This window comes from Chlorocebus sabaeus, chromosome 7 (assembly GCF_047675955.1).
Source record: "Chlorocebus sabaeus isolate Y175 chromosome 7, mChlSab1.0.hap1, whole genome shotgun sequence".
In the NCBI taxonomy this organism is placed as follows: domain Eukaryota; kingdom Metazoa; phylum Chordata; class Mammalia; order Primates; family Cercopithecidae; genus Chlorocebus; species Chlorocebus sabaeus.
In genome coordinates, this window is record NC_132910.1 from 54,099,005 (window position 1) to 54,125,531 (window position 26,527).

Here is a 26,527-nt window from a genome sequence, read left to right on the forward strand (position 1 = left end):
GAGTACCTTACAGTAATAAATTAATAAATAAGACAAGTTAATGCTTTTAAACTACTGTTATTTGCTGGGCATTGTTGTAAAGGCTTTACATGCATTAATGTATTGAGTCCTCACAGCAACCCTTTGAGATACTATTATTATCTCCCTTTTACAGATGGGGAAACTGAGCAGTGCCCAAAGTCACACAACCATTAAATGGGGAACTATCTTCAAGCCCAGCTAGTATGTCCCTAAAGTCCATGCTCTTACAGTGTCCCCGGGTAGCTGATTACTCAGTTTTATCACCTTGGTCTCCTTGGCTTTAATTGAAAGCTTAACTCTTTTTTTTTTGAGACAGAGTCTTGCTCTGTCACCCAGGCTGGAGGGGCAGTGTCTCGGTCTTGGCCCACTGCAACCTCCACATCCTGGGTTCAGGTGATTCTCCTACCTCAGCCTCCCGAGTAGCTGGGATTGCAGGTGCACACCACCACACCTGGCTAACATTTTGTGTTTTTAGTAGAAACAGGGTTTCATCATGTGGGCCAGGCTGGTCTCAAACTCCTGACCTCAGGTGATCCACCCATCTCAGCCTCCCAAAGTGCTGGGATTACACGCATGAGCTACCACACCCAGCTGGAAAGCTTAACTCTTAATAAGAGCCTGCAATGTTCAGACTCTTTGAAAAAAACCTAACAGACACAGTTGCTCTCTTTAAACTTAACTTTCAAAGGAGTAAAAGAAGTAAAAGGAAGACTGAATAAAAAGAACTAAGATCTCCGTAGAGCAAATGAATTTCTGAATCGATTGCAAACAGTGGTCTGTCATCATGGCATCCTATGAAGTATGGTCTCCCCCATGTTAGAGTGCCAGTGTCTTCATGTGCCATATAACCTGCAAATAGTATCACTATTTTCTCTTGTCATACTTCAGCTTTCTTCTTTCAGTCCGTAGTCAGTATTTTGGAAAGTCCACAAAACCCAGGGGGCTCCCTGTCCGTTGCCCTGTGGTCTCTGTGAAAACCAGATGATGCGATGCTGACTTGGACTCTTTCAAATGGATCTAGCAGCACATGAGTCACTGGCAGCATGTTCAGTTCCTTTACCTCAGGGACTACCCAGTTCCTCATTCTTGCCACCCTTCAGTCATGAAGTAGTAGTATGAAAAATACGTGAGTACTTTTTGAGGATACCTCAGACCTCTTTCCTTCAGTACCAGAGACTAATTCCCTCATAAGGGTAACATCGAAGGGCCCAGTTATCTGACGCGATTGGGCTTTAATTATGGATTCCTTCTGGTGTCCTGTTTAAGTGGAAAGCCTACCTGATTTCACCCAAGTGAAGCATTACTTCATGCCTTGCTCTCTTGCAGTCCTGTGCTGGTGTCACTTAAAAGTGTAATTACATGGTTTATTTCGTGTTATTTCACTCTGGATTTATTGCTGAAGAAGCCCCTGTGGGATATATCATCATAACAAAGACTGATTTCAGATGTCAACACCAGGAAACACAACTGGCATCAGCAATCTGTAGGGAGTATCTAGGGACAGCAGTCAGCTTTGGAGCAAACCCAGAACTTCTCATTCCCTGTCCCACATTTAAGGGCAGAGACTTTCTCCTTGTTAAAGGGAAAGCACTGAATTCATAATTAGCTTTATACCCAGGGTTTTTTAAAATGTTATACCTGTTTAAGAAATTTTTTGTGCTTTGAGGTGGTCAAGATCAAATTTAATTAGAAACCCTCTTCGTGGTTGGCTTGCTCTAGGGGCCCGGCTCTTTGAGAAGGAGTTTAGAAGGTTTAGAAGTAGACCTTTGCAGCAGTTTTAGCCAAGTGCATGCATAGAGGCCTTGAAGTGGAGCTGCACAGTTGATTGTAGGGGAATCTATCCTTTGTTGACGAGTGAAGCTTCTCTCCCTGCAAACTCTCTGGGGAGTAATGCCAACTCTGATCAGCTTTTCGACTCTTGGATGAAATATTGGGTTGGGGAAAAGTCCCTACTAAGAAAATCCTACCAAATCCATGCTTCAATAAAATATGAATCCATTTAATGAAGTTTATAGTAGAAGTAGGCTAGTTGAAAGGATTCTGTCTCTTTCCAAGAAGTATTATTGGCAGGTTTAGGGTCTTCCTCAAGTTTACATCATTAGGACTTCCATCAAAGAGTTATCTTTAGGTGTGATTCCCATCCTCCCTCCCTCCCTCCCATCCTTCCTTCCTCCCTTTCCTCCTTCCTTCCTTTCTTTTTCTTCTCTCTTTCTTTCAAGCTGTGGGCTGCTTGTATAGGTTTATGCATTTTGAATTACTGTGTAGTTGAGAGATTTGGGGTTTAGGTTATGCAGTCCTTTAAAAAGTACAGTATGGGCCAGGCGCGGTGGCTTACGCCTGTAATCCCAGCACTTTGGGAGGCCAAGGTGGGCGGATCACGAGGTCAGGAGATCAAGACCATCCTGGCTAACATGGTGAAACCCGGTGTCTACTAAAAATGCAAAAAATTAGCTAGGTGTGGTGGTGGGCGCCTGTAGTCCCAGCTACTCGGGAGGCTGAGGCAGGAGAATGGCGTGAACCCAGGAGGCAGAGCTTGCAGTGAGCGGAGATCGTGCCACTGCACTCCAGCCTGGGCGACTGAGCGAGACTCCATCTCAAAAAGAAAAAAAAAAGAAAAAAAAAAAAGTACAGTATGAGCTAAGGAGATAGGGTGACCAACTAATCTAGGTTTTGGCTCCAAAAGTCCTGTGTCCCAGAAAACCCCTCAGTCCCAGGCAAACCAGGATGGTAGTTCATCTTTTGAGGAGATTATAATGCATTTCCAAGTATTTAGCTGAATTTGTCACAGGGTTCTGACTTAATAGGATTTAAGAGGGTTAAAATAAGGTCTTTTCTGTTACGTTAGTATGACTTTAGTCTTGGCACTTTCTCAAGGAAGGAAACCGGTCTACTTATAGGCGGCTAGGTGACTAATAAGAAGAAAGGGTATCTAAGTGTTTCTTGCTACAAATGTCGTTATCTCCATGCTATTTCCTTTTTATTGCTATTGTCATTTTAAAGACATACCAATAAAAAATAAATTACTTTAAACAGAAAACTCTAATTTTATCAAACAACAGCAAAACAGGGGTGAAATCTAAGGATTTGTACTTAAGAAGTGCACTTTTTTGAACTGAAAACACTTACTATGACCTGAGCATATGTAACTCAATTATCAGAAGTCAGAGAGGGCTACTGAAGGCTCAGGTATCCTAAGAGATGACTGGAGGCCAGGTCCTCATGCTTGAGTGTTTATAGCCAAACTTCAGAACCAGGTCCCTGGGCAGGATTCTGTCTAATCACATGGCACAGAGTTAGGATGGACTGTGTCTGCTTACCTCCCTTCTTCCTTTGATTCCCATCAACCACCAGTTTCCTTCTCATCAATCATTTACCCAGCTTTTGTGACCAAGAATTTTAATGAGGGTGCAGAGGAAAGCATGTTCTTGGTTAATAGGAAAGGAGGCTTCATGACAACACAGCATCCTCTAAGATGTGTTGCTCCAACTTTCACAATACATACTGTATTTTAAGTGGCCTGCTTCTTGGAGTGTATCTTCCCACTACACAAAACAACCACCATTAACATTTTCATTTACTTCCACCCTGTCATTTGTTCATCACATACTTTTAAAAACAGGGCTGTAATCATGTGTATACATATATGAATAATTTTATATTGTACTTTTTATACTTACTGGCATATCATAAACATTTTTCCATGTTGCTGGAGAGTCAGGTGTGCTGACTTTTGAAATGTGCTTCTTATATAGATCTGCAACTATGTGGGACCAGCAAAGGTTATTGTTCAGTTGGTCACAAATGGAAAAAATATCCACCTGCATGCCCACAGCCTGGTGGGAAAACACTGTGAGGATGGGATCTGCACTGTAACTGCTGGACCCAAGGACATGGTGGTTGGGTAAGTAGGGGTATATGATGCTGTTGAAGGAAGGAACAGATAGAATATGGGATGCAGAAACTTAGAATGAACAGACTTAGGGACCTTTCTGAGACCCTCAAAGGGCCTCAAAAAACTGTAAACTTGTGCTTTCATTTGGACTCCAAGAAGTAAGGTGACCACATGTCTAGATTTGCCTGAGACTGCCCAGTTTTCACCTGGCCTATTTGTTTAGAGCACCCTCTTCTACTCTCAGAGGTGGCCCAATTTGGATGATCACTTACATGTGGTCACTTGACCTACAAGGTATTTGTGCCACTTTTAATTTTTTTTTTTTCTCCTAGAAATAAAGATAAGGACACATTTAAAGAAACCTAACTGTAGCAGAAATCATCACTTTATGGATAGTTTTACATTCTTGATGATTTCTTCAGTGGATTTATAGTGTGAATATTTAGGGCTTTAAGTGAATGCTTAAATATCATTTCAGCTCTCTGCTGCTTAGAAAGTATGCACAGATAAGAAGCCAAGGAATGCAAATTTATTTTGGCATTCGTTAGGCTTGAAATGTAAATAAAAAATGACATATTCATTTAACGGTTGATCAAATAAAACAAGCAATTTTTAATAATTGAAGTTTTATAGAAGTAATTTCAATCCAAAAGAATTAAGTTTTTAAATAAGACATTTATTGTGCTAAAAAGCAGATATTTTCATCTTCCTAATACACTAAAATAGCACACAGAATAATAGTACAGCGCACAATACAAACTGATACGTGCAGTCCATAATTCTAAAAATTGTTGTTTCAAGTCTTTCTTTGGGAGTCCTTAAATGCAAAAGAAGAAATTTTTAATTTTGTTTAATTTTTGAAAACATTTTTCAGGGTTTTCTAATCCTAGTTTAAATAGTTTATACTAAAATCCCAGTTTATCTGGGTTATTCACTCAAAGAAAGGAATTGTTTAAATCAACCATAATTAAGCTGATGGTTGCATTTCAGGCTTTGAATTCCGATCAAGTTTCAAATTGGTTATTATTTTGGAGGTTGTGCTTTCATGTTCCTAGGTATTTCTTTGTTTGACTGTAAAAATATTTAAGTGTGAAAAACCTAGAGAGAGAGCTTTCTTTTAAGTCACTAAAATCGGATTCTTTTGATGTTAGAAAACAAAAGACTCTAGATTGAAGGAAGAAGCTTAAATTGATTTGAAAAATTAAAGTGTGCTTTATATGAACTTGTTTCAACATCCTCTTGAAAGACTGGCGTGTTTCCTGTTGTATGTCACAGTTTGTTCATCATGAGTTGTGGAATACCCTTCCAGTTCCTGGTTGACCTAGGAGAGCTTTGAAATGCAGGCTAATTGTCACAGTTTTAGACTAATTTATCACTTAGTGTTCCTGCAGATCTATTCCAGTAGGCTTCTGTCAGTTTGAAGTTTATTTTCTTTGGTCTTGTTTAATCTGTATTATAATCATATCCTTTAGAGGAAATTTTACATGAAGTTTTCTACTAATATTTATTATAAAACCTCCAGTATGTTGTCTGTAATTTGGTGTTTCTGTGGTTTGCTTTAGTAATCTTTCAGGATTTTAGAAAGAACTAATGGTTATTTAAATTTGAGACCTTAGAGAGGGAATAGAAGTAAATTGTCTCCAGGGAAAGTGAGGGATTCTTTCACTCTCTTGTAGTGCAGTGGGGTGTGGGCTCAGTAGTTGGGAGAACTCATCATTCATTCATTCAACAAACATTTTGAGCATCTCAGCTCCTGAGTTTGATCATGATGTCTGATTGCAGTGCAGTGAGATTTTCTAACCCTATACAATTTCAGTGAGAAATTTAATCAAGATGCCACTAGACTCAGTAGTCTTACATGTTTAGCGTTTTCTATGAAAAGCCAGTACTCACTTTCTAATTTGATTTTTAGCTGAGAAATTTTTGCTTACAATGTTTCCCAAAATACACTATTTCCTTCATAATTCATTTGTTTCTATCTCTCTATGTATATACATTTTTAAGGTTTTCAATTTCAAAACTTATTGCATTTGTATAGAAAGAACATCATGCTAGCATTCTGGAAACCAGAATTTTATTCCCAGTACTGTTGCTCTCAACAGAGGACTGGGGGCAAGTTATATGACTTCTTGGGGACCTTAATGTCTTCCCTCATAAAATGAGAGGTTTTCAGTACAGAATCTTATGTTTAGGCCATTTACATCTCCAGAATTCTAGACTGAACTAACATTATGTAATATTATGAAATAACATGAGCAAACTTGCCACATACATATTTATGGTATGACATTGATTATTAGTATTTAGTTCTGACTTGTAGATAAGAGTATCACATAGAGAAACTTAGGAAGATAGCCAAAATTATGTCTTAGACTTGTCAATACTAGAAATGAAGCTAAGATAACCTGTTTTCAATAATACAGATTAGGCAAAGAGTTTAGATTCACAAGCAAGGCACTAATCCAACATACAAAAAAAGATACCTAAAAAATGGCAGTAAGAAGATAGATAACTTTTAAATTGTCAAAACCAAAAGAATTACTTTCTTTGGAGTGTTTATCTTCACCTTTCCCTCAGCATGAATTCTTAATAAACTTAGTTTCTACTTTCAAAAGGATTTTATCTATGTTATAAATGTTCATGTTTTAAATAACCGAGTCTTGATTATAAGTTCAATTGCTGTAATGTAGGGGATTTGTCATTTTCATATTTTTTAAAATTAGCTTTAATTTTATCTTTTTATTTTTTATTCATTTATATAATTAACCTTTACTGCCTTTCTTGGTAAAAATAATAATAATAATAATCTTAGTTTGGTGTTTTATTTTAAATCCTGAATATCAACAATTTGTTTCAATGTATTTTAGTTCTTTGACATTTTTATTCCATGGAAAATATGTGTGTTCTTTGACTTTGCTTTAGGCCAGTTCCCTCACTGGTAATCACCACACCCTCTCTGCTTTCTGGCAGCTCTGATTTAGAGATGTAGAATTTTTTTTTCAATTAATACATATAGCATATACCAACTGGCAAGCACTAGGAGTGGATATTTAAATATAAAAATACAGAGGAGAAACAAGGCCTTCTTCAATGTCTGTTGCTCCTGTCTGTGTCCATGAGTTCTCATCATTTAGCTCCCACTTACAAGTGAGAACAGGCAGTATTTGCTTTTCTGTTCCTGCATGAATTTGCTAAGGACAGTGGCCTCTAGCTCCATCCATGTTCCTGCAAAAGATATGATCTTATTCTTTTTTATGGCTGCATAGTATTCCTTGGTACATATGGTACCACATTTTCTTTATTTATTTATGTTATTGGTGGGGAATTTAGGTTGATTCCATGTCTTTGCTATGATGGATAGTGCTGCAGTGAACGTTCACATCTATGTATCTTTATGACAGAATGATTTATATTCCTTTGGGTATATACCCGACAGTGGGATTGCTGGGTCAAATGGTAGTTCTGTTTTTAGCTTTTTGAAAAATCACCACACTGCTACAAAATCAATGGGCAAAAATCACAAGCATTCCTATACACCAATAACAGACAAAATGAGCACCAAATCATGAGTGAACTACCATTCACAATTGCTTCAAAGAGAATAAAATACCTAGGAATCCAACTTACAAAGGATGTGAAGGACCTCTTCAAGGAGAACTACAAACCACTGCTCAACGAAATAAAAGAGGACACAAACAAATGGAAGAACATACCATGCTCATGGATATGAAGAATCAATATCGTGAAAATGGCCATACTGCCCCATGTAATTTTTAGATTCAATGCCATCCCCATTAAGCTACCAATGACTTTCTTCACAGAATTGGAAAAAACTACTTTCAAGTTCATATGGAATCAAAACAGCCCACATTGCCAAGACAATCCTAAGCAAAAACAACAAAGCTGGAGGCATCATGCTACCTGACTTCAAACTATACTACAAGGCTACAGTAACTAAAACAGCATGGTCCTGGTACCAAAACAGAGACATAGGCCAATGGAACAGAAGAGAGCCTCAGAAATAATACCACACATCTACAACCATCTGATCTTTGACAAACCTGAGAAAAACAAGATATGGGGAAAGGATTCCCTATTTAATAAATGGTGCTGGGAAAACTGGCTAGCCATATGTAGAAAGCTGAAACTGGATCCCTTCCTTATACCTTATAAAAAATTAATTCAAGATGCATTAGAGACTTAAATGTTAGACCTAAAACCATAAAAACCCTAGAAGAAAACCTAGGCAATAACATTCAGGTCATAGTCATGGCCAAGGACTTCATGACTAAAACACCAAAAGCAATGGCAACAAAAGCCAAAATAGACAATTGGGATCTAATTAAACTAAAGAGCTTCTGCACAGCAAAAGAAACTACCACCAGAGTCAACAGGCAACCTACAGAATGGGAGAAAAATTTTACAATCTATCCATCTGACAGAGGGCTAATATCCAGAACCTACAAAGAACTTAAACAAATTTACAAGAAAAAAATCAAACAACCCCATCAAAAAGTGGGCAAAGGATATGAACAGACACTTCTCAAAAGAAGACTTTTATACAGCCAACAGACACATGAAAAAATACTCATCATCACTGGCCATAAGAGAAATGCAAATCAGAACTACAGTGAGATACCATCTCACACCAGTTAGAATGGCAATCGTTAAAAAGACAGGAAACAACAGGTGCTGGAAAGAATGTGGAGAAATAGGAACACTTTTACACTGTTGGTGGGACTTCAACCATTGTGGAAGAAGGTATGGCTATTCCTCAAGGATCTAGAACTAGAAATACCATTTGACCCAGCCATCCCATTACTGGGTATATACCCAAAGGATTATAAATCATGCTGCTATAAAGACACATGTACATGTATGTTTATTGAGGCACTATTCACAATAGCAAAGACTTGGAACCAACCCAAATGTCCATCAATGACAGCCTGGATTAAGAAAATGTGGCACGTATACACCATGGAATACTATGCAGCCATAAAAAAGGATGAGTTCATGTCTTTTGTAGGGACATGGATGCAGCTGGAAACCATCATTCTCAGCAAAGTATTGCAAGGACAGAAAACCAAACACTGCATATTCTCACTCATAGGTGGGAATTGAACAATGAGAACATTTGGACACAGGAAGGGGAACGTCACACACCGGGGCCTGTCATGGGGTGGGGGGTGGGGAGGGATAGCATTAGGAGATATACCTAATGTAAATGACGAGTTAATGGGTGCAGCACACCAACATGGCACATATATACATATGTAACAAACCTGCACATTGTGCACATGTACCCTAGAACTTAAAGTATAATTAAAAAATAAAATAAATAAAGCAAGTTTACAATGGCAAAAAAAAAAAAGAAAAAGAAAAAAAAGAAAAATCACCACCCTGCTTTCCACAATGGTTGAACTAATTTCCACTCCCACCAGCAGTATATAAGTGTACCCCCTTCTCCACAGCCATGCCAGCATCTTTTATCTTTTGACTTTTTAATAAAAGCCATTCTGACAGGTGTGAGATCATATCTCATCATGGTTTTAATTTGCGTTTCTCTAGAGATCAGTGATGTTGGGCTTTTTTCCGTTTGTTTGTTGGTGGCGTGTGTGTCTTCTTTTGAAAAGTGTCTTAAACAGTCACTTATCTTTTAAAGAAACTTTTTAAATCAGAAAAAAAAGTGTTTATATTTAACCACGTATTTATCATTTGCAGTGCTCTTCATTCTGTTTCATAGGTCAAGATTTCTATCTGGTATCATTTTCTTCTGCCTGAGGCACTTCCTTTTATTATACTGCTGATCTGATACTGATGAATTATTTCAGTTGGTGTATGTCTTCACAGTTTTTTATTTTATCTTTGTTTTTCAAAGATATTTTGAAGAGTATAGAATTTTACGTTGACAGGTCAGGCACGGTGGCTCACGCCTGTAATCCCAGCACTTTGGGAGGCTGAGGCATGCAGATCACGTGAGGTCGGGAGTTCGAGACCAACCTGACCAACATGGAGAAACCCCGTCTCTACTAAAAATACAAAAGTAGCCAGGCGTGGTGGTTCATGCCTGTAATCCCAGCTACTCAAGAGGCTGAGGCAGGAGAATCACTTGAACCCAGGAGGCGAAGGTTGCGGTGAGCCGAGAGCAGGCCATTGCACTCCAGCCTGCACAACAAGAGAAAAACTCTGTCAAAAAAAAAATAATTATAGGTTAACAGTATTATTCTTTCACATCCTTAAATTATGTTGTTCCACTGTCTTCTGACTTGCCTTGTTTCCAAGAAGTCACCTGTCAATCTAATCTTTGTTCCTCTATATATGATTTTTTTTCTCTCTCTAGCAGCTTTTCAGATTTTCTCTTCCTCACTCATTTTAAGCAATTTGATTATATGTATATCAGCATAGTTTCCTTCATGTTTCTTGAGCTCGAGGTTCATTGAGATCCTTGGATCTCTGGGTTTATATATATTAGTAAGTTTTAAAACTTTTCGGCCATTATTTTCTCAAATTTTTTTCTGTCATTCCTCTTCATCTTCTGGAACCCCAATTGCACATATATTTGGCTATATGAAATTGTCCCACAGCTCACTGATGATCTGGGTTTTCTTAAATCTTTTTTTTCTGTTTCATTTTGGATAGTTTTATTACTGTGTCTCCACATTCACCAATATTTTTGTCTGTACTGGCTAATATATTCTTAATTCTATCTAGTGTATTTTTTCTTCTTAGACATTATAGTTTTCATTTCTATAGGTTTGTTTCTGGTGTTTTTTTTTCATATCTGCCATGTTACTCCTTAACATACCAATGCTTTCTTCTTTTTCTGATCATATGGAATATATAATAGCTATTCAATGTACTTGTGTACAAATTCTGTCTTCTGGATCTATTTTTGATTAGTTTTTGTCCTAATTATGAATCATGTTTTCCTTTTTTTAATATATAGCATTTCCATTGTATTAGGTTTTTTATTATTATTATTATTATACTTTAAGTTCTAGGGTACATGTGCACAACGTGCAGGTTTGTTACATGTGTATAAGTGAGCTATGTTGGTGTGCTGCACCCATTAACTCGTCATTTACATTAGGTATATCTCCTAATGCTATCCCTCCCCCCACCCCCTCCCCACAATAAGACCCGGTGTGTGATGTTCCCCTTCCTGTATCCAAGTGATCTCATTGTTCAATTCCTACCTATGAGTGAGAACATGCAGTATTTGGTTTTCTGTTCTTGCGATAGTTTGCTGAGAATGATGGTTTCCAGCTGCATCCATGTCCCTACAAAGGACACGAACTCATCCTTTTTTATGGCTGTGTAGTATTCCATGGTGTATATGTGCCACATTTTCTTAATCCGGTCTGTCACTGGTGGACATTTGGGTTGATTCCAAGTCTTTGCTATTGTGAATAGTGCCGCAGTAAACATATGTGTGCATGTGTCTTTATAGCAGCATGATTTATAATCCTCTGGGTATATCCCCAGTAATGCGATGGCTTGGTCAAATGGTATTTCTAGTTCTAGATCCTTCAGGAATCGCCACACTGTTTTCCACAATAGTTGAACTAGTTTACAGTCCCACCAACAGTGTAAAAGTGTTCCTATTTCTCCACATTCTCTCCAGCACCTGTTCTTTCCTGATTTTTTTAATGATTGCCATTCTAACTGGTGTGAGATGGTATCTCATTGTGGTTTTGATTTGCATTTCTCTGATGGCAAGTGATGATGAGCATTTTTTTCATGTGTCTCTTGGCTGTATGAATGTCTTCTTTTGAGAACTGTCTGTTCATATCCTTTGCCCACTTATTGATGGGGTTGTTTGTTTTTTTCTTGTAAATTTGACTGAGTTCTTTGTAGGTTCTGGATATTAGCCCTTTGTTAAATGAGTAGATTGCGAAAATGTTCTCCTGTTCTGTAGGTTGCCTGTTGACTCTGGTGGTAGTTTCTTTTGCTGTGCAGAAGCTCTTTAGTTTAATTAGATCCCAATTGTCTATTTTGGCTTTTGTTGCTGTTGCTTTTGGTGTTTTAGACATGAAGTCCTTGCCCATGCCTATGTCCTGAATGGTACTACCTAGGTTTTCTTCTAGGGATTTTATGGTTTTAGGTCTAACATTTAAGTCTCTAATCCATCTTGAATTAATTTTCGTATAAGGAGTAAGGAAAGATCCAGTTTCAGCTTTCTACATATGGCTAGCCAATTTTCCCAGCACCATTTATTAAATAGGGAATCCTTTCCCCATTTCTTGTTTTTGTCAGCTTTGTCAAAGATCAGATGGTTGTAGATGTGTGGTATTATTTCTGAGGCTCTCTTCTGTTCCACTGGTCTATATCTCTGTTTTGGTACCAGGACCATGCTGTTTTGGTTACTGTAGCCTTGTAGTATAGTTTGAAGTCAGGTAGCATGATGCCTCCAGCTTTGTTGTTTTTGCTTAGGATTGTCTTGACAATGTGGGATCTTTTTTGGTTCCATATGAACTTGAAAGTAGTTTTTTCCAATTTTGTGAAGAAAGTCATTGGTAGCTTGGTGGGGATGGCATTGAATCTATAAATTACCTTGGGCACTATGGCCATTTTCACGATATTGATTCTTCATATCCATGAGCATGGTATGTTCTTCCATTTGTTTGTATCCTCTTTTATTTCACTGAGCAGTGGTTTGTAGTTCTCCTTGAAGAGGTCCTTTATATCCCTTGTGAGTTGGATTCCTAGGTATTTTATTCTCTTTGAAGCTATTGTCAATGGGAGTTCATTCATGATGTGACTGTCTGTTTGTCTGTTACTGGTGTATAAGAATACTTGTGATTTTTGCACATTGATTTTGTATCCTGAGACTTTGCTGAAGTTGTTTATCAGCTTAAGGAGATTTTGGGCTGAGACAATGGGGTTTTCTAAATATACAATCATGTCATCTGCAAAGAGGGACAATTTGACTTCTTCTTTTCCTAACTGAATCCCCTTGATTTCTTTCTCTTGCCTGATTGCCCTAGCCAGAACTTCCAACACTATGTTGAATAGGAGTGGTGAGAGAGGGCATCCCTGTCTTGTGCCAGTTTTCAAAGGGAATGCTTCCAGTTTTTGCCCATTCAGTATGATATTGGCTGTGGGTTTGTCATAAATAGCTCTTATTTTTTTGAGATACGTTCCATCAATACCAAATTTATTGAGAGTTTTTAGCATGAAGGGCTGTTGAATTTTGTCACAGGCCTTTTCTGCATCTATTGAGATAATCATGTGGTTTTTGTCTTTGGTTCTGTTGATATGCTGGATTACGTTTATTGATTTGTATATGTTGAACCAGCCTTGCATCTTGGGGATGAAGCCCACTTGATCACGGTGGATAAGCTTTTTGATGTGCTGCTGGATTCGGTTTGCTAGTATTTTATTGAGGATTTTTGCATCGATGTTCATGAGGGATATTGGTCTAAAATTCTCTTTTTTTGTTGTATCTCTGCCAGGCTTTGGTATCAGGATGATGTCAGCCTCGTAAAATGAGTTAGGGAGTATTCCCTCTTTTTCTATTGATTGGAATAGCTTCAGAAGGAATGGTACTAACTCCTCCTTGTACCTCTGGTAGAATTTGGCTGTGAATGCATCTGGACCTGGACTTTTTTTGGTTGGTAGGCTATTAATTATTGCCTCAATTTCAGAGCCTGCTATTGGTCTATTCAGGGATTCAACTTCTTCCTGGTTTAGTCTTGGGAGAGTGTAAGTGTCCAGGAAATTATCCATTTCTTCTAGGTTTTCTAGTTTATTTGCATAGAGGTGTTTATAGTATTCTCTGATGGTAGTTTGTATTTCTGTGGGATCGGTGGTGATATCCCCTTTATCATTTTTTATTGCATCTATTTGATTCTTCTCTCTTTTCTTCTTTATTAGTCTTGCTAGCGGTCTATCAATTTTGTTGATCTTTTCCAAAAAACCAGCTCCTGGATTCATTGATTTTTTGGAGGGTTTTTTGTATCTCTATCTCCTTCAGTTCTGCTCTAATCTTAGTTATTTCTTGCCTTCTGCTAGCTTTTGAATGTGTTTGCTATTGCTTCTCTAGTTCTTTTAATTGTGATGTTAGGGTGTCAGTTCTAGATCTTTCCTGTTTTCTCTTGTGGGCATTTAGTGCTATAAATTTCCCTCTACACACTGCTTTAAATGTGTCCCAGAGATTCTGGTATGTTGTATCTTTGTTCTCATTGGTTTCAAAGAACATCTTTATTTCTGCCTTCATTTCATTGTGTACCCAGTAGTCATTCAGGAGCAGGTTGTTCAGTTTCCATGTAGTTGAGTGGTTTTGATTGAGTTTCTTAATCCTGAGTTCTAGTTTGATTGCACTGTGGTCTGAGAGACAGTTTGTTATAATTTCTGTTCTTGTACCTTTGCTGAGGAGTGCTATACTTTCTACTCTGTGGTCAATTTTGGAATAAGTATGATGTGGTGCTGAGAAGAACGTATATTCTGTTGATTTGGGGTGGAGAGTTCTGTAGATGTCTATTAGGTCCTCTTGGTGCAGAGTTGAGTTCAATTCCTGGATATCCTTGTGAACTTTCTGTCTCGTTGATCTTATGTTGACAGTGGGTTGTTAAAGTCTCCCATTATTATTGTATGGGAGTCTAAGTCTCTTTGTAAGTCTCTAAGGACATGCTATTTTTCTGTTTCTTTCCATGCCTGGTAGTTTTGTATTGGATGACAGATATTTTGAATTTTGTAGTGTTGAGTCCTGGATTCCTTTTTTTTTTTTTTTTTTTTTTTTTTGGTATGCTTTTAAATGTTTGAGGATTGGGATGAAGTTATGTTTGGGAACAGTCTGATTCTTTCTAAACTTACTTTTAAGCTTTGTCAGAGAGACCAGAGAAACCTTTACTCTAGGGTTTATTTGACATCATTACTAAGGCAGTACCTTTCTGAATTTTCAACCTGATGCTCCATGTATTACAAGATTTCTTGAAGTATTCCAACCCTATATGTGTTACAGTAATTTTTCTGCCTCCACCTCTATGGTGGTTCTTTTCCCAGCTTTGATGGACTTTCCCCACACACAGCACTCAGCTGAAGACTCCAGTGGTCTCTGAGTGTATCTCTGTTTGAAGTTTCTTCCTCTCTGGTGCTCTGCTTGTGAGTTTTAGCCTCCTTGGCTTCCTCCAGTGTTTCACTGTGTCTCCTCAACCTCAGAGATTGCCAGGCCCTATTGGGGTTCCTCCTTCCTGTGCTGCAGCCTGGGACTTTCTAGGCATTAAGCCAGAGTAATTACAGGATTCACCTTATTTATTTTCCTTTAAGATTACTGTCTGTGCTGCCTGTTTTCTAGTGTTTGAAAACCATTTCTTCATGTATTTTAGATATTTAAGGTTCAATCCAGTCTGTTTTACTCTATCGTTACCTGAAGCAGAAGACTGACTTCTGTACTGTTTCATTTGTTAACCAGAGTAAATCCTTCATTATTCACATAATAAATTAATAAGGATGATGTTTTTCTCACAGGGACTAGATGAGGCAATATACATGAAAAGCATATTATTGATCGTAAAGGGTAAGGTGTTACACAGATGTTTATCATTGCTATTTCCGAGGAGATAACCCCATTTTCCTGCAGTTAGGGAAGTTCTATATGGGAATAAGGCTGAAAGGGCCAAAAGATGGAGGTATTGTTTGTGAAAAACTGCTTATACTTCTATGCATGTAAGTATGTCATGTTGCATATTTTTCTGTGCTGTATTAATTCATGCATTCATTTATCAACAGATACTTAAACACTGATATGTCAGGCATTGTTCTAGGGATGTTCTAGACATCCCTGCCTTCAGGAGCTTATTTTCTAGTGGTATATTTTCTGTTCTGTGTCTTAGCTATCCGCTTTTTTCATCTGCCTGAACACATGACTTATTCTGTCTCTGGGCCTCATTTCATTCTGCCTTATAACTCCTATTTTCTTCCCTAGTTTATCTGACCTTGCTACCTTAGCTTGTTCATTCTTTCCTTCAATTCAGTTGTCAAGAAATCTCTTTCTTTCCTCTACTAATGTTTTTTCTTTCTTTCTGAGTAAAAGCTAGAAGAAAAAATCCTTATGAAAGCTTACAAGGCTTTAAAGGATCTGGCCCCCTGCTTACCTCTCTGAATTCTTTACTTACTTCTGACAGCTTGCTCATTTCACTCCAGCTACATTGACCTTGCCTTCGTTGTGTTTTGAAAACACCAACGTGGTCCTACCACAGGAATTTTGCACTTACTGTTCCTTTTGTTCATCATTCATATGTTCATGTCTTCCCCATCACTTCCTTCAAGTTTTTGCTCAGTTGTCATCTTTTCACTGAGTGTCCTTCCTGACCTCTCCCTACTTTAAAATGTTATGCTTTTTTCTACTACCTCTCCTGTTCCTCATTCCTACCTTATTTTTCTGGATAACACTTATTGCCTTCTAAATTGTATCATATAATTTACTTCTTTGTTTCTTCTCCGTTGTCATACTAGCATATAAATTCAGTGAAGGTAGAGATTCTTTTACTGTGGACAAAAGCATCTAGGACATTTCCTGGCACTGATAAGGATCTGCATAAATATTTGTTGAATGAATGAATCTCCTTGGTAAAGTCTTTTTTGTTTGCCTGTTATATTTATTGAATAGACTTCTTCGTTTCATACACTTTAATTTCAAAAGTGAACGACTGGAACATTTTATATATTTTCTTATAAATCATTTTAATTGCTTTTAAGCTTATCAACATATTTTGTTTTATAGATATATAGCCTTCGTGAGATATAAGATTCTCCATCCCTGTTTACATGTATATTTAGATGACAACTCTAATGGTAATAAATAATTCCAACCTTATAGATAACTCAGGAGAAGATAAGATTACAGGTAGACTTTAAATCCCATTCAGAAACCCAAGGATGGTTCAAAAGGAAAATAATCATTCCAAATATAATACTCCTCTTATTCTTAAGAAGTGTTAGTATTATATTTTGAATTTTTAATTTTTAATACGACTCCCATAGAAAATACTTCAAAATGAACCCAGTAAGACTTCCTCATTAAGATACATAGACACATATGCTCCCACTCCGTTAATCACAATTTGGAAGTCAAATAAGCTCTGAAAACCAAAACATTCTTCCAAGTTTATCGCAGACTCATTTGGTAGTAAAAACCAATCTGATCTGACGTGTAGCTGTTTATAGTCTTTATTTTTCCATTTGGTGAGTCCAATTATATATTTCACTGCAAAAATACTAACGTGTTTGACTACATTGTGTACCCCAGACCTGCTTAGAGTATTATGTAATATGCAGTATATGCCATATATTGCCTAACATCAAAAATACACTGAATTCTGAAATGCATCTAGCCCCAAGAGATTTGTATAAAACATTTGAGGGCCTGTGTATTTTTTTAAAATTTACAAGTGAAGCCAGATTCTGTAGACATTAAATGCCTAACTTTTGGTTGTTGTTGCTGCTGCTGTTACTGTTTTTTCTCCAGTTTCGCAAACCTGGGTATACTTCATGTGACAAAGAAAAAAGTATTTGAAACACTGGAAGCACGAATGACAGAGGCGTGTATAAGGGGCTATAATCCTGGACTCTTGGTGCACCCTGACCTTGCCTATTTGCAAGCAGAAGGTGGAGGGGACCGGCAGTTGGGAGGTAAGCATCATTCTCCTGGCCTTGCTCCTCCCCAAGGGGTCCAGGCTTTGGTTTTCATCTGTATGAATTATATGTTCATCTGCATCCCTTCCAGTCTCTACCCCACACTGCTGTCACCTTTTCCCTGCTCAGAAACTTTTGATGGCATCCTGCTACTTCTAGGATAAAACCTATGGCTCCATAGCCTGGCATACAAAGCCCTCCTTCTCTGGCCCCAGCACCTTTCCAGCCTCATCTCCAGCCCACCTTGCATCCTCCTGTTGCCATCTCTGCTCTCTGAATAACTGAGGTATATTTATACCTTTGTATGTGTCTTCCTCTACCAAAAACACCCCACCATTTCCATTTCACCCTCTTGAAAACCAATGCAGAATTGAAGACTTTGTCCAAAGAACACCTCCTCTGTTTTACCTTCCCCAACTCACATTATTATAAGACATTTTTCTTTCTTTGGGCTCTGCAGATAAGTTATAAACTGTTATTATCTTTATCAGAAAAATGGTATGATTTTCCATTTCTTGCCTTTTCTCAAATTTTTTTTTCAACCCCATTCCCTGTCCCACCACCTGCCCCATTTCTACTTTTGTGTTTTGTCCTTTACTCTGGCCCTCCAGTCATCATCTCATACTCACATGATTCAAAACCGATTATCAGTTTTCAACTAAATATACTCCATCTTCTGATACCCAGACTCAAAATGTTCCCATCCTCTCTGACTCCCCCTCCTCGCCTGTGCTGCAAGGCTGTGGTCCAGCCATTCCGTGCTCTCTGGCATGCCACACTACATTCCGTTTTCATTGTTCCACCTACAGTAGTCTTCTCCCTGATCTCTATCCCTCCCCACTTTTAATCGAGTTTACATCTTGTAGCCAGACAGATATTACTTAAGTTCTGTATCTTGTCGCTGCTCAGTGTCTCCCTGTTGCCTACAAAATCCTAATTCTGTAAGTTGGCTTTTTGGATCTCCCAAGAGCTGGCCCCAGGCTGCATTTCCAACTCTGTTTCCCATTTTGCCCCTTCAGGTCAAACTGTACTACTTGGTAGGAGCACCATGATTTCTCACTTCCCTGTCTTGGCACATTCTTTCTATGTTTGCTCTCTCCTCTTCCTGGAATGCCTTTATCCACTCTCTTATATGAATATATCCAAATTCTGCCACCTTTTCAAGATTCAGAGCAAATGCCTCTTCTGCTCCAAAGCCCTCTGAACTCTGTCCTCCTTTGAAATTCCACATCACTTCATTTGTAGCTCTCTTGTAGTACTTGTCTCTTGAATCACTACCTTTTATGATATTATAGCTTAATTATGACTATATCCATCAGCATGAAAACTCCAGCAGGAGGGAAGAAACAAGATGTCACTGAGTCATTCAGTTCCTTCAGAAGTTGTTTTTGAGTACCTACTATGTGCCAGGCTCTCTGCTTGGCACTGTGGAATGAGCTCAATCCCTGTGCCCAAACAGCTTTTGGAATAATTTGCACACTTCTCAATACAGCTGGTGCCTAGTAGGGTTATTCAGTTCCATTCGATCACTTCCTGTGTGCCTTTAACTCTTATTGTAGAGAGAAAAGGGAAAGGTGGAGGGAGGACAGGAGAGGAGGGAGGCGATCTGATACATGGAAGAGAGTTGTTACTGTAATCTGGAGAAAATGCAGGTCTTTGATGCCTTTCATATTGGATGACATAAATGAGACTGTTTTTAACATTTTATTAGCAATATGAAGAGTTTCAAAAGAGGAAAATGGGTTTTTTATTGTAAGTTTACATTATTTGTGGTTTATAAAAGCATGGTCTTTTAAATGTTCACACTTCCCTGGGCATGAATGGACTGTGTTGTATGGCCCTAGATCGGGAAAAAGAGCTAATCCGCCAAGCAGCTCTGCAGCAAACCAAGGAGATGGACCTCAGCGTGGTGCGGCTCATGTTTACAGCTTTTCTTCCGGATAGCACTGGCAGCTTCACAAGGCGCCTGGAACCCGTGGTATCAGACGCCATCTATGACAGTAGTGAGTAATTCACTTCCAACAGGGGGCACACCAAGAATAGACTTCCAGCCCACCCTGCCATTTACTTGCTAGCTGAGTCCTGGGGAAGGTAACTTAATCACTTTAAGCCTGAGCTTTATCATCTATAAAATGTGAATAGGAAAATGTAGCTTGAAAGGTTGATGTCCAGGTTAAATGAGATATTTTAAGAGGGGCTCATTACATGTAATTCTTTTTCCTTTGATGTACATTTTTTAGTCTTTTGCATGAAATGGCACATCTCTTCTTATTTATGAATGTCTTACTTAAAGATACATGGTTGACGCTTTTAGAAGGGAGAATAATCCCAATTTTCTTTGGTGGTGGGAGGGCTCTGAAAAGAAGTTAATAAAAGACAGCTAGTATTCTTACCCATTTTCTTGCCCATATGTTACTAGCTTTATCAAGAGAGAAACTTGAAGTTAAATGAATGAGTAGCATAGATAGCATGTGACTTCTGAATCCTATTTCAAGCCGGGTTAGGCATCATGTCCTGTAGTCCTGCCTACTTGGGTGGCTGGGGTGGGAGGATATAGAGTTTCAGCCCAGCATGAGCAACATAGTGAGACCCCATCTCACAAAAAGTATATATATATAAAAATTTATAGTTCCTAGAACTTTTGAGTTTTACAGTAATCTTCAGCATTTACTATGCAACTTTCTTGTTTGATTATGCATGGGATTGATAAGACAGGTGTTTCCAAAAAGCCTGCAAGCATAGTACTCAGACTCATTGAAAGTTTATAGAATTTGGCATGTGTGGAAAACTCCATGCTCCAAGTACAACAACTAACTGAATTCTCTAATTTAAACAAGTTTGAAGGGAAGTGAAAGGTTATAAAGTGATACAGACTCATACCACAGAATCACCTTAAAATGCAGCTGTTGGAGGGGAAAAAAAAAAAGGAAGCTTTTTGCTATTGCCACAAGAAAGTTTTGCCTCTTCACCACACAGAATCCTAATTTAGTTTGGGAAAAAGAAACATAACATCCCCATTTTCCTTGCCTGTAAAATAAAAAGTAGTAAGTAGTTTAAGAAAACTATACCTTTCCTAAAGTTTTTAGGACTCTTGTAAATAGAATAATAGCAGAATCATGGAAACAAATTTGGAATTAAAGTCTTGACCTCATCGAAAGGCCAGAAATCAATTAGCTTGGTACTTCCCAATACATCAGAAAAGCTCTTTCTCTTTTTGTATCAGTCTCTCTGTGTTAGAGGGAGAAACAAAATACCTACTCCTTTCTACTTCATTTGTTTTGGTGATCATAAATGACCCATGCCCAAGAAATGTTCCAAGAACTTCAGAAGCCATTCTTGTTTTATTTATTTTGTTAGTGAAAGCATGTATTTAAGCTTTGTTTTGGTCATGTGTGCTAAGGGGAGGGTCCTACCTAAAGGACTGGCTTGTTGAGCTGAGGATTAACCATGTTATTGTTGTTTTTCCTCTGTGAACAGAAGCCCCCAACGCATCCAACTTAAAAATTGTAAGAATGGACAGGACAGCTGGATGTGTGACTGGAGGGGAGGAAATTTATCTTCTCTGTGACAAAGTTCAGAAAGGTAAATACATTCTCTGATCTCTGATCTCTGATCTCAAGAGGTGAACTACATTCTGAGTGTGTCTGTGAGTCACATTTCAGCAGTGGACAAGAAATGTCCCTCTGCTGCCATAGAAAAGTCTTAAAAAGCATTTATGTTTTACCTCTTCCAAATGTAAGTTGTCTGTGTTATTTTTCTTAAGTCAACTAATTCACTTTTAGATTTACCAAAGAAGTAAAGAGAAATAAGAAAATCGTGATAATAATCATCAGCGACTTTCAGTACCTTTATACTTTAAAATTAGTATCTGTACTTTGTTAAACAAAAATAAATAGTAGCCCATTCTTGACACACATATAAACACACACAGAGAATAAATAATGTTTTTCATAGTATTAAATTGTTGATCTTATTTATTTTGCAATGTTTTTATATAACACTGAGAGAACTTCTCTGAACACTTCCACAGATGTGATGTTAACTAAGAAAAGGAAGGAGAACAGGGAATACAGGGAAATTCTCAAAGCACATTTCTCTCACAATTTTCCCTTTGAGGAAAAGTTCTTGGCATTTATTTTTCATTAGATACATTACAACATTGATAGATTAGTAAAAGCTGAGGAAAATGTGTTATTTTCTCAAACTTCATTATTTTTTTAAATAAAATGATAGTTGGAAAGTGTAGTATAATAAATATCTGTTTACTATGAGGTGAGCATTTTCAAAGTAAGTAAATACCTGACTGAAAATATAAATAGGTAAAATAAATGAATAAAAGACATGTGGCTTTTAAAAAAATTCTCATGTGAGATTAAGTGCTCTGAGGTATATAGTCAGAAAACATGGGGTCAGATTTTGAAGTAAACACATATATACTTTATCAAAAAAAATTTACAGGCTAGGCATGGTGGCTCATGCCTGTAATCCCAGCACTTTGGGAGGCTGAGGTGGGAGGATTGCTTGAACCCAGGAGTTTGAGGCTGTAGTGAGCTATTATCATGCTGCTGTACTCCAGCCTAGATGACAGAGCAAGACCCTGTCTGAAAAAACAGACGTTTACCCTTTCTCTGCCTACACTAGTGTCAGCCTTCTTCCAATCCACTCTGTCCAAGTAATACTCATTTCTAGATTCCTGGGTGTACATACTGTGAGTAAACACAATCTGAGTACCTTTATTTGTAAATGAGATTCTTAGTCATTATCATTACATTGGAATGGCTTAGTAAGAAATGTCTCGTACTTGGCTTAAAGAATCTCAATAACTAGGTCCAGTGTAGTCCTGCCTGAAGGCAAAGGAGATAGTAAGATGTTTTATCCATTCCTAGTATTTCTAAAGTTCTACTTAAATAGAAATAAAAACTTTGTTTCACAAGTCAATAGTGTGTCCCTTTCTATGAAATGGAAAGTGAAGCCAGGAAGATGCCAACCTAAGTTACATTGTCACATTTCTGTAGAAGTAAATAGAGTCCATGACTAGAGTGTGCAATTTAAGCATTGCATTTTAATTAGAAGGGACCTGATCATTATAGTATTTTGACCAATTACTCAGTATGAACTAAGAGACTATTATAGTGAGACAGTTTAATCGTGTGTTACGAGCCTGGACTCTGAAATTATACTGTCCATGTTCAAATCCTGGTTCCTCCATGTACTAGCTGTTCAACCTCAGATAAGTACTTAACCTCTTTGGACCCCAGTTTCTCTTTTGCAAAGTGAAGATAATAATAGTACGTCTACACCACAAAGTTGTGGTGAGGATGAAATCAGTTAATATGTGTATCTATGAAGCACTTAGAATAGCATCTGCCGTATATTAATAGTAAAACTTAATAAGTTAATTATTTTTATGTACATCTGTATATTGAATTGCACTGCCTCTTGGGATTCTAATATTCTTCCACCATCCTTCGTGTTTCTCAGGATTGGCTTAAGAATGGAGAAGCAATAAGGTCAAAGATTAAAAGAAAATTCAGGTTAACTAGGTAAATCTACTATTCTCTCATTGTGAATGAAACTTGGGGCACATTACTGTGGTAAATAATAAAAAAAAAGTCAGTGATTTGTGAAGATTTTAAAAGACTTAACCTTTTGATCTTGTTTTTTAAAAGTAAATAGATAGTAGGTAGAATATTAAACCAGTTTTATTTTTCAGCGTGTTTATAAATATTATTACACTACGTGAAATTACACACTTCAATGTGATTGTTTGCAGATGACATCCAGATTCGATTTTATGAAGAGGAGGAAAATGGTGGAGTCTGGGAAGGATTTGGAGATTTTTCCCCCACAGATGTTCATAGACAAGTAAGTGATTTTTTATTGTTATTATTAATCCTTATTATTTTTAGAGATGGGATCTCACTCTGACACCCAGGCTGAAGTGCAATGGTACAGTCACAGCTCACTGTGTCCCCCAACTCTTGGGCTCAGGGGATCCTCCTGTCTCAACCTACCAAATATCTGAGACTACAGGTATGCTACCATGCCCAGCTAGTTTTTTCATTTTTATTTTTTTGTAGAGGTGATGTCTTGCCATCTTGCTCAGGCTAGTCTTGAACTCCTGGGCTTAAGCGATTATCCCACTTTGGCCTCCCAAAATGCTGGGATTATAGGCATGATTCATATTATTATCATCATTTTACATTTTCTGCTTTGTTGAAATTTAGTACTTAGCTTCCATCTATAAAAAGGAAAAATCATAAATATATAACTTCCATAAAACAGTACTGTTTTGAAGACTCATGCAGGTCATCCAAAAAAGTTACCTACTGTGGAGTTATGGGCAAGGTTCTGTTAGATTGTTTGCTCTGAGATGTTGGCAAGATATTTAACTTGCTACCTAATCCCCTAACCCATAAGACAGTGCCCCACAGGTCCTGTAGTGAAAATGTTTTTCGTGTTCTACCAAAGTAATCATGACGAGACCTGTTAAAAGGATGTTCTAGGAGTCATCTTCTAATTGAAGCTGATATCGTCCTGTTAAATGAAGATTTCCCAGTGGCAACTAAATGACTAAGAGATGACAATGCTGAGCCCCCACTTTAATGATTATTCTCCTCTTTACAAGTAATTGAAAAGTATTATGTTAACAAGAAATTGGAAACAATCCAAATATTCATCAATAAGTGGCCAGTTAAGTTATAGTCTATCCTTTTGATGAACTATCATGTAGTTATTCAAAATAATGAGTACTCTGTGAACTAATATAGAAAGTTCTCAATTATACTGTGTTAAAATATTTTAAAAGATGGGTGTAGAACAAAATGATTCTATGTTCATGCATAAAGAAATTCTAGAAGGATACCTAAGAAATTAATAACAGTATTTACCACTGACTGGTACACTGTAGGAACTGCATGGATGGGGAACAAGAATGTCAAAGAGAATACCACTGTATGCTTTTTTATATTTTACAAAATCTTTAGCCCTGTGAATATATTACATAGTCAAAAATCAAACTGAAAAATGCTAAAATCCTTAACATACCACCAAGAACTTATGTGTTATGATGCCAATGTAAGCAATGTTTAGTTTCTTCTCTTCATCACTGGCCTGTAGCCATCTCTCTCTTTCCATACCCAGTCTTTCTGATGTTGGTATAAATAATCTTGGAGGCTTTTAAGGCTGTTTTGGAAGAGAAGAAAGTATATGCAGTGAATTTTATAAGCATGATATTTACAACTAGAAGACATTTGAAATATAAGACAAATGAAATAATAAAGATTTGTAGTATATTAGCACAGCATTGTATTTTGATTTTATAGTAGCAATTTCATAAAAATGTATCAGTATAGAATTCTGAGTTTGGAACTTTCTCCAGGACACAGTTTTTTAGTACACTGTGTCTAAACATTGGATATAAAGAAAAGCATAAGGAATGTGTTTAATGAGTAGCATTACTGCAAAAAAAAAAAAAAAAATTGTAGTCCTACACCAACATGTGATTCTTTGCATCCTGCAGTTTGCCATCGTCTTCAAAACTCCAAAGTATAAAGATGTTAATATTACGAAACCAGCCTCTGTGTTCGTCCAGCTTCGGAGGAAATCTGACTTGGAAACTAGTGAACCAAAACCTTTCCTCTACTATCCTGAAATCAAAGGTAAGTCAGTTGTTTAAAACCTTATGCTCATTTTTTATTTTATTTTATTTTATTTATTTTTTTTTGAAACAGAGTCTGACTCTGTTGCCCAGGCTGGAGTGCAATGGTGCAGTCATAGCTCACTGCAACTTCGAACTCCTGGCCTCAAGCAATCCTCCTGCCTCAGCATCTCAAGTCGCTGGGACTACAGGTGGTGCACCACCATGCCAGGCTAATATTTTTTTTTTTTACTTTTAATAGAAATGAGGATTTCCTACGTTGTCTAGGCTGGCCTTAAACTCCTGGCCTTAAGCAGTCCTCCGGCCTTGGCCTCCCAAAGTGCTGGGATTACAGGCTTGGGCTTCCATGTCTGGCCATTGTACTTGTTCTGAGAAGAGGACAAGCTAATTAGAAGAGATCAGTTGGTCACCTCCTTTGAACAGCTTCCTAGTAACAGGTCCCTGGGTCCATAGTGCTTATTTTTAGACCGGACAGTAGTATATTCTTCTGAGGTCATGGAATTAGTCCAGCTTTTTAAAATAATGTTATTTCCACCAAGCTTATATGAGATTTAGACGTTGAGAATTTGTGTTTGAATTTGAGAATCTAACATTTATTGACTGACTCAGAGTTCAAGCAGCTGAGATGAAAAACTCAGGCTTGTTCTTTAGGAGAATCAGCCAGTTAGTCAACCAGCCTCAGGAGGTGGAACAGAAAACTTGGCCAATATGCACTGCAAAACTATGAAAATGAGTAAGGCGTCATTCTTTCTCTCACAATAGATGCTTTAAGAAAGGGCACTCATAGTTTTCTTAAATAGTTATAATGTAAATTATGATTTTAATAAGTATGAAAAGTGAAGCATCCCTAAAAATATATGAGAATGTTGAAGACAGAGCCCTTGGTCCCTTTATTCTAAAGCAGCCTCCAAAAAGAAGGCTTCATCAAGGAGATAACATTTGGCCCTTAACATTTGGGGTGTGTTTCAGCAGTTGGGTGTTAAATGGAGAAGGAAAGTGTTCTCTAGGCTTAGGTTACTTGAGGAGCTTAAAGAGAGAGGTAAACACAGTTAGCGTTTATGCAGAGGGAAACAAGTGTTTAGTGCTGAGATGGACATGAAGGCCAATGTAGGTGAGGAAGGCCAGGGCCAGGCTAAAGAGGGCTGTGAGTGGCAGCTTAAGAATTTTGCATTAATTCTGGAGAGGGATAGTCAGGCCTGCCTAGGTTTGGAATGATGGCTCTGACTTCTTTACGTCACCACTAAGGGTACCATTTAGGAGGCAGATGATGAGTCAGAAGAGTAATGCAAGAATCCAAGTGAGAAACGGTGAAGTTAGTA

The 26,527-nt window shown here is 37.7% G+C and overlaps 1 protein-coding gene across 4 annotated transcripts in view; it reads left to right on the forward strand.

Moving 5' to 3' along the window:
- NFKB1 (nuclear factor kappa B subunit 1) overlaps positions 1 to 26,527 on the forward strand; it is a 123,993-nt gene that overhangs the window by 66,122 nt on the left and 31,344 nt on the right. For all 4 annotated transcript variants that reach the window (XM_007999405.3, XM_007999407.3, XM_073017518.1 and 1 more), the window contains exons 6-11: positions 3,774 to 3,922; positions 17,382 to 17,545; positions 19,393 to 19,551; positions 21,026 to 21,130; positions 23,322 to 23,413; positions 25,071 to 25,209. In XM_007999405.3, coding sequence (XP_007997596.3) covers positions 3,774 to 3,922; positions 17,382 to 17,545; positions 19,393 to 19,551; positions 21,026 to 21,130; positions 23,322 to 23,413; positions 25,071 to 25,209 — 808 coding nt within the window. The remainder of the gene's footprint in view (positions 1 to 3,773; positions 3,923 to 17,381; positions 17,546 to 19,392; positions 19,552 to 21,025; positions 21,131 to 23,321; positions 23,414 to 25,070; positions 25,210 to 26,527) is intronic.